The sequence below is a fragment of the Rhinopithecus roxellana genome, chromosome 11 (assembly GCF_007565055.1).
Source record: "Rhinopithecus roxellana isolate Shanxi Qingling chromosome 11, ASM756505v1, whole genome shotgun sequence".
In the NCBI taxonomy this organism is placed as follows: Eukaryota; Metazoa; Chordata; class Mammalia; order Primates; family Cercopithecidae; genus Rhinopithecus; species Rhinopithecus roxellana.
In genome coordinates, this window is record NC_044559.1 from 117586659 (window position 1) to 117601035 (window position 14377).

Sequence of the window (14377 nt, forward strand, 5' to 3'; positions counted from 1 at the left end):
GAAGGGAAGAACTCCAGTCCCTTCAGCTCCCTATAAAGGCTGTAATCCCATTCAACAGAGTGAAGAGTATATGACCTAATCACATCCCAAAGGCCTTACCTCCTAATACAACCTACCGCCTTGGTGCTTAGGTTTCAACATGTGAATTTTGGGGAGACACAAACATTTAGACCATAGCAAATCTGTTCATTCTTTTTGTTAAAAATTAAAAACTTTTTACTGCATATAACACTTATAAGACTGGGTGCTGTGACTCATGCCTGTAATCCCATCACTTTGGGAGGTGAAGCAGGAGGATTGCTTGAGCCCAGGAGCTTGAGACTAGCCCAGGTAACACAGTGAAACCCTATCTCTATTAAAAATAAAAGCTTAGCCGGGCGTGATGGCACCTGCCAGTAATCCCAACTGTTCAGGGAGCTGATGTGGGGAGATCACTTGAGCCTGGGAGTTCAGGGTTATAGTGAGCTATAATCACACCACTGCACTCCAGCTTGAGCCAGCAGAGTGAGAACCTGTCTCAAAAACAACAAAAACAACAAAATGCTTATTTAAAAATTCCAAATTGGGAGCAGTGGGCTCGCAAATGTAATCCCAGCAATTTGGGAAGCTGAGAGGAGTGGATCACTTGAGTCCAGGAGTTCAAGACCAGCCTGGGGAAGATGACAAAACTCCATCTCTCCAAACAAAACAAAACAAAACAAAACAAACAGAAAATGAGTCAGGCATGATGGTGTGTACTTGTAGTCCCAGGTACTTGGGAGGCTGAGGTGGGAGGATCACTTGAGCCTAGGAGGTGGAGGCTGCAGAGAGCTATGATAGCACCACTACATTCCAGGCTGGGTGATAGAGAGATCCTGTCTCAAAATAAAAACAAAACACTTATTTAAAAATTCCATATCCCTACTGGCTGTTACTGTAAGACCGATTCTTCTGGCATTTTCGCCAACTGAGGCTGGAATGGAGGGCACTGGGCACTTACTGTGTTTATGATCTCCTTTGACTTAGAATATGGCTACAGTACGGTGGCTGTCACCCTTCTCACACTGGGCTCCATGCTGGGGACAGCGCTGGTCCTTTTCCACAGCTGTGAGGAGAACTACAGACTTATCTTACAGCTGTTTGTGGGCTTGGCCGTCGGGACACTGTCTGGGGATGCTCTGCTCCACCTTATCCCTCAGGTAATCTGCTCTTTTCCATTTCAGATAAAGTTCGCTTCATTTCTCTTCACATTTAACCCCCGGAGGTATTTACACCAAATTTTACTGAGACTTCGAAGAGAGAATATGGTGGCTGGTGTTTTCCTTAGAAAGAAATATTATTTCCCCAAAGCCTCTCTGCACTTGTAGAAGAGAAGAGATACCCCAACACTAGGCTTGCCACATAGTAGTAGTGTTTTTGAAATAAAAGAAAGAAAAGGTGGCAGGGCATGGTGGCTCACGCCTGTAATCCCAGTACTATGGGAGGCTGAGGCGGGAAGATCGCTTGAGCCCAGGAGTTCAAGACCAGCCCAGGAGTTCACGTCAGTGTTGAAACCCCATCTCTACTAAAAATACAAAAATTAGCTGCACATGGTGCATGCACATGTACTCCCAGCATTTTGGGAGGCCAAGGCAGGCAGATTACTTGAGATCAGGAGTTCGAGACCAGCCTGAACAGTGTGGTGAAACCCCATCTCTACTAAAAATACAAAAATTAGCTGGGCATAGTGCCATGCGCCTGTAATTCCAGCTACTCACTCAGGAGGCTGAGACAGGAGAATCGCTTGAACTCGAGAGGCGAAGGTTGCAGTGAGCAGAGATCATGCCACAGGTTGCAGTGAGCAGAGATCATACCACTGCATTCCAGCATGGGTGACAGAGCGAGACTCTGTCTCAAAAAAAGTTGTCATTCAGGTAGTTCACCCAAGACCTGGTTGTTTAAAAGTCCAGAATCTCCCCGTCTCCCTCCCTCTTGCTTTCTCTCATTATGTGATGTGCCTGCTTCCCCTTCACTGTCTGCTGTGATTGGAAGCTTCCTGAGGCCCACACCAGAAGCAGATGCCGACACCATGCTTCCTGTACACCCTGCCGAACCAGGAGCCCATTAAACCTCTTTTCTTTGTAGGTTACCCAGCCTCAGATATTTCTTTATAGCAATGCAAAAATGGCCTAATTCACTTATCCTTCTTTCTATTCTGCCCAGAAGGCTGCATCTCCTCAGCTACCTTGCAGGTTGGATTTTTATTTGCAGTCAGCCAATGAGGGGCGCAATGGAAAACTCAGGGGAGGAGGAGAGAGAGGCAGAGATGTTTGTGCCCAGCTCCCTCCCGGCTCCGGCATCCGCTCCAGAAGTGGCTGATTTGCCGTGGGCTGCGTCTCCAGTGGACAGCTTCCCCACAGCTCCGTGGCTCATTGGCCTTCCTCCCTTTTCCCTTTCACCCCTAAGGGTGGCAATGCTTTCCTGGGATGCCTCTGGGTGCCTCATTATCCCTTGTTTATACCCTTGACCCTGCCCACCTCTATAATAGTCTTATCTTTCATGTCTCTTTATTTGAGCCACCACAGTGGAGTTCTCCTTCTTGCCTAACAGTGTCTAGATTTCTCTTATGGAGCAGGTAAGCATCAGGAGGCTGCCTCCTGTTAACATGTGCTGAGGCTCTTTTTCAGAAAAGAAAGGAGTAAAACCTGAGTTGAGGTCATCTACAGACGAGGTTTTCTCTTCCCTCTGAAATCTCTTACCGAGGACAATGATGGTGGACCAATGATCCCCACTCCAGCAAAGCCTGAGCTGGTTAAAATTTTCCACAAGCCTCCGGCAATTTCCTGCAGGGTCATTCTTGTTGCTTAGAGGCTCAATTGTTATTCAATGTTCTGAAAATCGCAAAGGGAGCATTGGAAAAATAAAACCATTATGAGTTTTAATTGCCCTCATAATCTAATATCCTGGAAATATTTCAGGGCTTATGATTGACTAGAGGCGGTGGCTGAGGCCTTTTTTCTAGGTCACAGCAGTGGCAGCAGAGTTATTTACTACCCAGGAGCCTGGGAAGCAGAAAAAGGCTCTCAGGTCAGGCTGAGTCTCCCCCAAAGAGGGAGCCCACAGCAAAGGTGGACTTGAGGATGGCCACAACATGTTACAGAGGAGAACTTAAGAGATTAGCTGGGTTTCACGAAATTTTGTAGACAGTTTTTTTTTGCTTAAGAAAAGAGACGAGGTCCAGGCGTAGTGGTTCACGCCTGTAATCCCAGCACTTTGGGAGGCCAAGGCAGGCGGATCACCTGAGGTCAGGAGTTGGAGACCAGCCTGGCCAACATGGCGAAACCCCATCTCTACTAAAAATACAAAACTTAGCCGGATGTGGTGGTGGGCACCTGTAATCCCAGCTACTCAGGAGGCTGAGGAAGGAGAATCACTTGAACCCAGGAGGTGGAGGTTGCAGTGAGCCGAGATCGTGCCACTGCCCTGGGCAACAGAGCAAGACTCTGTCTCAAGAGAAAAAAAAAAAAAAGGGAGAGAGAAAAAAAAGAAAACACAAAAGAGACAAGGAAAGATGCAGGACAAGTGTGGCAGCATGCTAGAAAAATCGGTGATCGGTGGCAAGTTTTCAAACGTCTGCACAGAAGTGAGAAAAACGCTACTCATATGATTGCCTTTTTTACTCAGCTAAATTTGTTCAACTGAAAGATCTACATTTTATTTTGAGATCTGGGGTTTTTCTTCTGTTTTGTTTTATGATATTACAAATGTTCTCTATTTTGTGCAATAACAATCATTAAAAGTATTAGATGAGTATCCTTTAATGCCCTTAGGAAGAGAAAAAGTTGACTAACATATATTGTTTTTTTAGTGATATTTACATACACAATGTATTTATGTAGATACATATGTATACTCACATATACACACGTACATATATGTATGCACACATAAATGCCTATATACATATATGCATGAATGTATATACATACAATCTATACACATATTATTTCTTGTTCCTTTTTAAAATTTAATGGTAACATTCTAAATCTGGAAACCATTTATGAGCTACTTCATAAATTGCCTTCTCTAAGAGAAGGGATATGGTATAGAATGATCTACTGGCTCACAAGAAATCATGAGGTTGACCAGTGGAATGACTCAACTAATGGGACGAGTCAATTACAGAAGAATTCCCAACACATTTCTTGTATTATTTTGTGTCCCAGAGACCTGACAAATATTGTCAGTCATACAGTATGCTCCCAATGGAACAAGTCTTCAAGGTGGATTTCTTACTTATCTGATATTTAATAAAGTTTACTTTGATTACAGTGGGGCATGAGAATAAATCCCAGATGAAATATAAAATTTATTAATATTTTATGAGGCATTGTTGTACAAACAGATGCAGATTGGACTTCTGAAAAACAATTTGGCCGAAGGACTGAGTTTGCATGACAATCTAGGGTACTTGCAGAAATAAAACTTAGGTTTCATTCTGTTCATTAGCACAGGCTATTCAAAACTCTCTTTTGTTTTCTATTGTACACATTTTATTTGACCCTGGTTAAAGCGTATAGTGGAAGTATTCACACACCCAAAAGCAAACTGGACTTTTAGTGATTGTATTAATAGTTGTCATGGCATTTCCCAGAATGAAAATTAAATATATTCAACACTGGGCCTGATATTTGATAGTTAAGTCATCGAAAGTTATGTCCTTCTTTCTTTCTGCCTTTTTTTTTTTTTTCCTGAAGGTTCTTGGTTTACATAAGCAGCAGGCCCCAGAATTTGGGCATTTCCATGAAAGCAAAGGTCATATTTGGAAACTGTTGGGATTAATTGGAGGCATCCATGGATTTTTCTTGATAGAAAAATGTTTTATTCTTCTTGTATCACCAAATGACAAGGTATATTTTTATTTGTCTTGTGCTTTAAAGTCTTACAATACGTTCATCTGTTACTTCAGAAGTACTTGTTCAAAAGTAATGAAGTTACCTGTGTAAGGGATGTCTAATGGAATGCTGATTTCAAGAATACACAGCTCCTTCTAATAGGATATTAATTTTTTAAAGCATCTATTCCTGGATAGTTAGTGTACTTGTTACGACCTTTTGTTTAACCTTCATGGTTGGTTTATGTAGTGGGCACCATTTTATGTCTGGGGACTGAAGGGGTCCAACGTTCTAGCTACTAATCACCATTTTGCATGTCTTTCTTAACCTAAACAAATAAGCAAACAAAAACTTGGAAAAGCCGCAAAATCCCATGTCATTTTCTATCTTAAAGGCATTTAAAATTACAAAAATAAGCAGGTTAGAAATTTTGAAATTTGCGGCAAATATTTTTTCAACTTTAGTAATTTCTTTTATTATGCCAGTAGCTGATAAATCTCTACAAATATGGGCCGGGCGCTGTGGTTCATGCCTGTAATTTCAGCACTTTGGGAGGCCGAGGCGGGCGGATCACCTGAGGTCAGGAGATTGAGACCAGCCTGGCCAACACAGTGAAACCCCGTCTGTACTAAAAATACAAAAATTAGCCAGGCGTGGTGCTGCGCACCTGTAATCCCAGCTACTCGGGAGGCTGAGGCAGGAGAATTGCTTGAACCCGGGAGGCGGAGGTTGCAGTGACCCGAGATCGTACTACTGTACTCCAGCCTGGGTGACAGAGCGAGACTCTATCTCAAAAAAAAAAAAAAAAAAAAAAGGAAAAAGGAAAAAATAAATAGCACGTATTGTTTATCATTCCTAAATTTGTTCAAAATTCTGTTTTATGCATCAAAAAATAAAATGAATTTATGGATGGATAGAGGGATGATAGATGGATACATGATAAAAAAGATTTAATAAAATAATCAGAGGATCCAGGAAGTGGATAGCTCTATATTTACATTACAATACAATTCTTTCAGCTTTCTATATACTTGAAAACTTTTCAGCAATAAATAGATGTCATGAATTCAAATAGACTACAAGTCACCTTTTGTAAAAGTTTTCTAATAAAGCAGGACTTTTCTTTGGCCTGGGGCTCAAACTAGGATGCTATGGTAATTTGGGAATTAGGAACGCCAACTTCCATTACAGTACTTACCCTAAATGTTTAGGAACTTACCCTTCACAAAAGAAGTTCTAATCTCAAGAAGCATTAAAAAAATAACAAATCACCACTTACACCCAATGGATTAACATTTCTGGGTTGGGAAAACTAAATTAGAAAGCCAACATATCAATAACTCAGTAGTTAGAAATCCAGTATGGTAATGAGTGAAAGAAATTCTGAGCATCTAAAAATGTAGAGTTTATTCAGATTGTTTATGGGTTTGTCAGGGAGTTTAAGAGCACATGAGTTTTAAGAGCATAATTTCAAGATTTATAATATTGCCTAAAATAAAAGGAATGCATATGTTTTAGGAACTGCAAATGCTTTCCTTGATGAATATATTTCCAGAGACGTTATTTTAGTAGTCACAGGGTACAATATACTTTTGATTATTGTCATTGTGGTATCTCTGTCAGAAAGAATTCAAAATTAAATTTTGTGTAAATATAATTTTTTTAGTAAATAAAAAGACAGTATAAAAACGACCACTATTCAAGACTCCTTCAATCATCACTAGACATTTTTGAAGTTGCATTCCATTCTTAAAGCATCCCAGTTCTCTTTTGTGGCAACTACCATTTTGGCCAATAGGCAATGGAATGGAACCATGGCATTGACAAAGACTACACCTGTGTTCTTCTGGCTTCAACACTAATTTTGAATCATCCTCATCCAGCAGGGCCTGTCACTGGTTAATGGGCACGTGGGACATTCCCACCATCTTGCACTCAACTCTGAATTAAGTGACCAGGCAGGCAGAGGCAAATCTGCTTCAACTATCCAGTTGGTAGGTTGTTGATCTGAAGCATTCTACTCATCTGATTATCTTCTCTCCTTTATTCCTCAATGAACAAATGAAAATCAGTAGGGTAGACAAACAGATTCCATACTCCTGCTTTACCTATTCTTAACTGTGATAAATACTGTTTAGAAAACTCGGCCAAGCACCTGAAAGCTGTTTTAAAGAGCAACAGGCACCCTCCACAGATTCAAATAATTGCTCTCTGCATCACTTTCAAACATGTATGGATCAGACTGACATCGTAGACACGTCCTTAATCCTTGTGTTTACAAGTTTTCATAAACCAGTTGACCTTTTGCATTCTGAGTAATCCTTAGCCATGACTAGGTGGATGCAAACCGATGCTGAGCAAGGGATTACTTAGTGTACCTAGGACTGGGGTGTTCATTCCATAACGCAGGAGAGAACTGATTCTGCCTAATGAGATGTTTCATAGTTAAGTGCCTTCATTCTACTAACTTTTCCACAATAAAATCTTCTATATTAATTCTCAAAGCACAATGTTCAATCATGTTCAAAACAATATTCCCATTCAAATTCTTAAGTAAGTATAGGAATGGGAAAAATATGAAAGTAATTTTAATTGTTAAAATCCCTGTCTCCTGGAACCATGGCCTTGGGGTAAAGGGTTTACAGTGTAAGGACAGATTCCTCAGTAGAAATGAGGAGGCTATTCCTGAGACATTGACATAGCAAAATAGAAGTCAGAGAGTAGATTTCAGATCTTGTGCTAACTCAGAGATAGGAGCCAGAAATTTCCTTTAAAATACAATTTTAAGAGCCTTAATTGTATTTATTGCTTAGATATTCTAAATGTGGTTTGAAAGAAGATAACTTCAGGTGGGGTTAGTTTCAAAAATTACTATTGACCTTATTCCTTCTCTTTGAAGTGTCCAGAGCCCCAAAATGCAAATTATGCCAAATCTCTGAAGGTACCTTAGTGAGTCTTGAGCTATTTGAACACTCCAACTCACTAATATACGTATAATTCCTCTTGTTATTTAAGCTGCAAGTTTGACCTAAAGCATAATAGAAATTGTACAGACTTTTAGGAGTGTTTGATGAGTTTAATTTCTTGTTTTTTCAAGAAACTCAAGGATAAAGAAGAACATACATTTTTTTCCCAATCAATAAGAAGTCCTGAATGTTTGGCTCTAAATTACTTTACATAATGTGACAATAAATAGCTTTCGTTGAAAAACAAGACAAAACATTCTAGAATAAATATCTGAATTCTGGTATTTTAACAGAACTATAAAGCATTGTGATTATAATTAGGTTTTTGGTATAACATAAAGGGATCACATTGATTTTTGTTTCTGTATACACCCAACTTCAAGTAAGAGACCTACTTCCTGCTCTCTGTATCCTACAGGGTCTACTTTACTTCTTAGCCATCCTTCTCCAAAAACAGCCTATTATTATCTTTTGAATAGCTGCTATTATTCTAATATGTGAATGTTACTAATATGTAAAATTTACTTTCTCTTTTACACACGCACAAAATGCATTTATCTCATTACATTTGTGTCAAAATTTGTGCAATTTTGGGTGATAGAATTCTATGAATATGCTTTCAAGAGGACATATTTAATATGCAGATAAAAAGTTTTTTATAGAATTGAAATCAGAGGCGCAAAGAGGGAAAGTATCTTTTCAGAAATTGGACTATGAGTCAGTCTCTGAAATAAAATGTAATCTTTATACTCATAAAGTCAATTTCAAAATCTCACTTCTCTGTCATATAAAAGGATTTTAAAAATCTTTGAATCTATTATTGTTGTCTTTTATAAATCAGTGGATCTACTTTCTTAATGGGCAAGATTCTTTTACTGACTGGCAGAGCAGTTAACACAGAATATTATGCTGCAGTGAATGAAATGAGGTGTTGAGTTGGCATGGGTTTCTTTTCCATCCAGTGGATTCCATACATCCACTGCTCACAGATTAGAGGATGAATCCTAAATCCTCAATCCACCTTACAGGAGAAGTGCCGAGTTAGGCCAAGAATCATTTTTTTAATAGCTTTTGAATTTCATAAAGGTTTATATAATTTATGAGTCTGAATTACAGACTGCCTCAGTAGCCTTCAGCTCTCTATGGAAGATTCCGATCTCCCTGCGAGTGCTATTTTCATCTAAATATGAAGAGTGCAAAAGACTTGCTTTGCCCACAGACTTTCGGTTCTACATCGTGTGTGTCTATGAAACCTAGCGGTTCTAATATACATCTAGAGTGTTAAAATGTCTTTTAAAAACCAACATAACTCTCCAGATGTTTCATTTTCCAACAAAATCATGGCCATTACTTATCTTTCATCAGTTATTTTTTAATTTAAAATAGAAAAGCCCAGAAGATTCACAGGCAGCTGAAATGCCTATAGGCAGTATGACGGCTTCCAACCGAAAATGTGAGTACCAAGCTAAACTTTACATGTAGAAAGTGCCATAGAAAACAGTTATGTCTGTTTGAAAATAAAATGTCAAAACCATATAGATGTCATATTGGGTATGTAGTTTATTATGAAAAACTTTGCAATAGGATTTGTAATAAAAACTAATTCCTATCCAGCTCTCAAATTTACTACATATTCATATCAATTTTACTCTTTCCTTTAAAAATGAAGTTTTTCTTAGTTGATTTAAACTAATTCCCTTCAGGGGAAATTTCAATTAATGTAAACATTTGTGTGTTTATCATAGCTCATTTCTAAATATACTTGTGTGAAGACTGAGGCTTTTATTTCACTGTGAAGTGTGGTTATATCATTGTTTTCTCATCTTCTATCACAGTCTGCTGAAAATTCATCACAAATATGTCTTATTTATCACACTGTCATTGAGATGGTAGAGTTCAGATCAGTGATAGAATAGATAGAATAGATAGATAGAATAAATTCACATCTTATTCTATAACTCATTTGTTCATTTAATTTTTAATTAACAAAGGTTGATGTTTGTTTCTATGATTTTTTCTTCTGCATTTAATTTATCAATTTTGGATAGGACTTTATTAACCTGTGCTTATGTTTCTGAGTAATTCTTGCAAATTTTTTGTTTGTTTGTTTTTTCTTTTTTGTCTGTTTTGGTTTTCATCTGTTACTCTTGAAGTTTTGTCCTATTTTTTCTCATTTATTTTACCCTTTTGTGACACAAACTTCTTAAGGTTTTAGTGTTATGCATCATGATTAGTTATTCCCATTTTACCATAGTAACTTAGCAAATAATAAAAATAGCTAACATGTATTGAACACTTCTTGTATGCTAGGCAATAGGCACAGGGCTGCACAGTTGATGTGATCTCATTCAATTCTCCTACAACTTAAGTAAGAATAAATATTATCTGAACTATACAGATGAAGAAACTAGTTGTCAGGTTAAATCACTGCTCAAGATTGTATAGCTAGTCAACCCTAGCACTGAGGAACTAAAGAAATGCTAATGCACCAACAATTGTTTTGTGCTCATTCATTCATGCATGCATCAATGCATCCTTTCACATTGTTTTATTCATTGAAGAAATGTTTGAAGATATGCCCTGTTTCAGGCGTGTTTTATGCAATGCAGAATAAAATAAGCATGGTCTTGATCAGTGCAGAATAAAATAAGCATGGTCTTTATCCTTAGCTTGGGATGTAGTCAGGGATAGAAATACTACTAAGAACAAACACCATTATAACAACTACCGTTCTAAATGTTTTAGATACATTAACTCATGTAATTTATTTATTTGATTCAAAATTTGTCCATTTCTGCTTTTAGAACATTGCTAGTAATATTTTTTCTTCTAAACCTTTAGTTCCAAGAGTAATTTTAGAATGCTGGGCACATAGTAGATCTGCAATAGACTTTTTTTTCTCTTTGGTTGTGGTCTTGAAAGAAGGATATGCCCAGTCAAACCAGGAGCCAAAAGAGGATGCTAGATTAGGGAGTAACGATGGTCTTCTTCAAACATTTTGTAGGCCTCCTACTTACCTGCTTACTTTCTGTCCAGCTTGGCATACAGAATGAATAGTAAACACATCCATATTACATTACTCAACTGCCCCTTTGCCAGGACATATTGAATTAAGCTTCAAATATTTGATGACTTGTTTTGTATTACCTCATCCGTGGAACTCAACTTGTGTTTCAAAAGATAAGATGCAAACATTCAATCCACAGTCTGATTTAAATTTTAAAAAAGCACAATGATACCACTTCCAGGCCCCATGTTTTACCATGGAAAACCTCTGATAGTTCAGAAACATGGAACTCAATATGACTGCCAACTATGTGAATAAAGGTAAAATATTATAGGTAATTCTGTAATGAGTACATTAAATTACCAGTGAATACTTGTCTTCCACTAAATTTTTTTGTTTTTTTTCAGACAAAAAATCTCTCTGTCACCCAGGCTGGAGTGCAGTGGCATGATCTTGGTTCACTGCAACCTCTGCCTCTTGGGTTCAAGCGATTCTCCTGCCTCAGCCTCCCGCTACCTTATGTTTAAATTATTTTAAGAAATAGACACAGTGTGTTCTTTATGGCTTACATGCAAATGTTTATATTTGCCTGTGGCTTGTTACCTATCCATGATCTGACATTTAGAAACCCATGATCAGAGATAATAAAACAACAGCAAAAATAGACCACACTGGTTTCTAGCAGGGTATAATATTGGCTAAAAATCCTCATTTGGAATATATGCTATTAATACCAAGACTACATGTAGGCATGTGGAAATTACAAGTTTATTTGCATGTTGCAGTGTTGTCAAAAGTATCACTTCAAGTTTTTTTTAAATTTCCTTTCACAAAGAAGAGCTTTATCTCTGAAAATTGGTCGGAGCAGTTAAATGATCTGGTGGCATTATTGGACTCTGAGCGTTTCTAGGCAATGTCAGTAAGAACGCCCTGAATTCAATAATTCAGTATTTATTCTTTGTTCTTATGGCTGTTGCCTGAAATCTTTCCCTTTTTAGCAAAGATTAAAATAAGTTAGTGAACCACAAGAAGGATGTAAGTTAGTCTTACAGTGATATTTCTAAATATCCATGATTTTCAGAAGTAAAATGCACAGGCCATCTTTGTTTTATTTTATTTTATTATTATATTTTAAGTTCTAGGGTACATGTGCATAACGTGCAGGTTTGTTACATATGTATACTTGTGCCATGTTGGTGTGCTGCACCCATCAACTCGTCAGCACCCATCAATTCGTCATTTGTATCAGGTATAACTCCAAATGCAATCCCTCCCCCCTCCCCCATCCCCATGATAGGCCCCAGTGTGTGATGTTCCCCTTCCCGAGTCCAAGTGATCTCATTGTTCAGTTCCCACCTATGAGTGAGAACATGCGGTGTTTGGTTTTCTGTTCTTGTGATAGTTTGCTAAGAATGATGGTTTCCAGCTGGATCCATGTCCCTACAAAGGATGCAAACTCATCCTTTTTTATGGCTGCATAGTATTCCATGGTGTATATGTGCCACATTTTCTTAATCCAGTCTGTCACAGATGGACATTTGGGTTGATTCCAAGTCTTTGCTATTGTGAATAGTGCCGCAATAAACGTATGTGTGCATGTGTCTTTATAGCAGCATGATTTATAATCCTTTGGGTATATACCCAGTAGTGGGATGGCTGGGTCATATGGTACATCTAGTTCTAGATCCTTGAGGAATTGCCATACAGTTTTCCATAATGGTTGAACTAGTTTACAATCTCACCAACAGTGTAAAAGTGTTCTTATTTCTCCACATCCTCTCCAGCACCTGTTGTTTCCTGACTTTTTAATGATTGCCATTCTAACTGGTGTGAGATGGTATCTCATTGTGGTTTTGATTTGCATTTCTCTGATGGCAAGTGATGATGAGCATTTTTTCATGTGTCTGTTGGCTGTATGAATGTCTTCTTTTGAGAAATGTCTGTTCATATCCTTTGCCTGCTTTTTGATGGGGTTGTTTGTTTTTTTCTTGTAAATTTGTTTGAGTTCTTTGTAGATTCTGGATATTAGCCCTTTGTCTGATGAGTAGGTTGCAAAAATTTTCTCCCATTCTGTAGGTTGCCTGTTCACTCTGATGGTAGTTTCTTTTGCTGTGCAGAAGCTCTTTAGTTTAATTAGATCCCATTTGTCAATTTTGGCTTTTGCTGCCGTTGCTTTTGGTGTTTTAGACATGAATTCCTTGCCCATGCCTATGTCCTGAATGGTACTACCTAGGTTTTCTTCTAGGGTTTTGATGGTATTAGGTCTAACATTTAAGTCTCTAATCCATCTTGAATTAATTTTCATATAAGGAGTAAAGAAAGGATCCAGTTTCAGCTTTCTACTTATGGCTAGCCAATTTTCCCAGCACCATTTATTAAATAGGGAATCCTTTCCCCATTTCTTGTTTCTCTCAGGTTTGTCAAAGATCAGATGGCTGTAGATGTGTGGTATTATTTCTGAGGACTCTGTTCTGTTCCATTGGTCTATATCTCTGTTTTGGTACCAGTACCATGCTGTTTTGGTTACTGTAGCCTTGTAGTATAGTTTGAAGTCAGGTAGCGTGATGCCTCCAGCTTTGTTCTTTTGACTTAGGATTGTCTTCGCAATGAGGGCTCTTTTTTGGTTCCATATGAACTTCAAAGCCAGTTTTTTCCAATTCTGTGAAGAAAGTCATTGGTAGCTTGATGGGGATGGCATTGAATCTATAAATAACCTTGGGCAGTATGGCCATTTTCACAATATTGATTCTTCCTATCCATGAGCATGGTATATTCTTCCATTTGTTTGTGTCCTCTTTTATTTCACTGAGCAGTGGTTTGTAGTTCTCCTTGAAGAGGTCCTTTACATCCCTTGTAAGTTGGATTCCTGGGTATTTTATTCTCTTTGAAGCAATTGTGAATGGAAGTTCATTCCTGATTTGGCTCTCTGTTTGTCTGTTACTGGTGTATAAGAATGCTTGTGATTTATGCACATTAATTTTGTATCCTGAGACTTTGCTGAAGTTGCTTATCAGCTTAAGGAGATTTTGGGCTGAGACAATGGGGTTTTCTAAATACACAATCATGTCATCTGCAAAAAGGGACAATTTGACTTCTTCTTTTCCTAACTGAATACCCTTGATTTCTTTCTCTTGCCTGATTGCCCTAGCCAGAACTTCCAACACTATGTTGAATAGGGGTGGTGAGAGAGGGCATCCCTGTCTTGTGCCAGTTTTCAAAGGGAATTTTTCAAGTTTTTGCCCATTCAGTATGATATTGGCTGTGGGTCTGTCATAAATAGCTCTTATTATTTTGAGGTACGTTCCATCAATACCGAATTTATTGAGCGTTTTTAGCATGAAGGGCTGTTGAATTTTGTCAAAAGCCTTTTCTGCACCTATTGAGATAATCATGTGGTTCTTGTCTTTGGTTTTGTTTATATGCTGGATTACGTTTATTGATTTGCGAATGTTGAACCAGCCTTACATCCCAGGGATGAAGCCCACTTGATCATGGTGGATAAGCTTTTTGATGGGCTGCTGGATCCGGTTTGCCAGTATTTTATTGAGGAT

At 38.3% G+C, this 14377-nt stretch overlaps 1 protein-coding gene across 5 annotated transcripts in view; it reads left to right on the forward strand.

The window, feature by feature from the left end:
- The window catches only part of SLC39A12 (solute carrier family 39 member 12), an 85142-nt gene that overhangs the window by 34251 nt on the left and 36514 nt on the right, over positions 1-14377 (forward strand). For 3 of the 5 annotated variants that reach the window (XM_030940818.1, XM_030940823.1, XM_030940819.1), the window contains 4 exons: positions 1006-1178; positions 4716-4868; positions 6737-6847; positions 9206-9272. In XM_030940818.1, coding sequence (XP_030796678.1) covers positions 1006-1178; positions 4716-4868; positions 6737-6847; positions 9206-9272 — 504 coding nt within the window. The remainder of the gene's footprint in view (positions 1-1005; positions 1179-4715; positions 4869-6736; positions 6848-9205; positions 9273-14377) is intronic. The other 2 variants (XM_030940820.1, XM_030940821.1) reach the window with 2 other exon arrangements.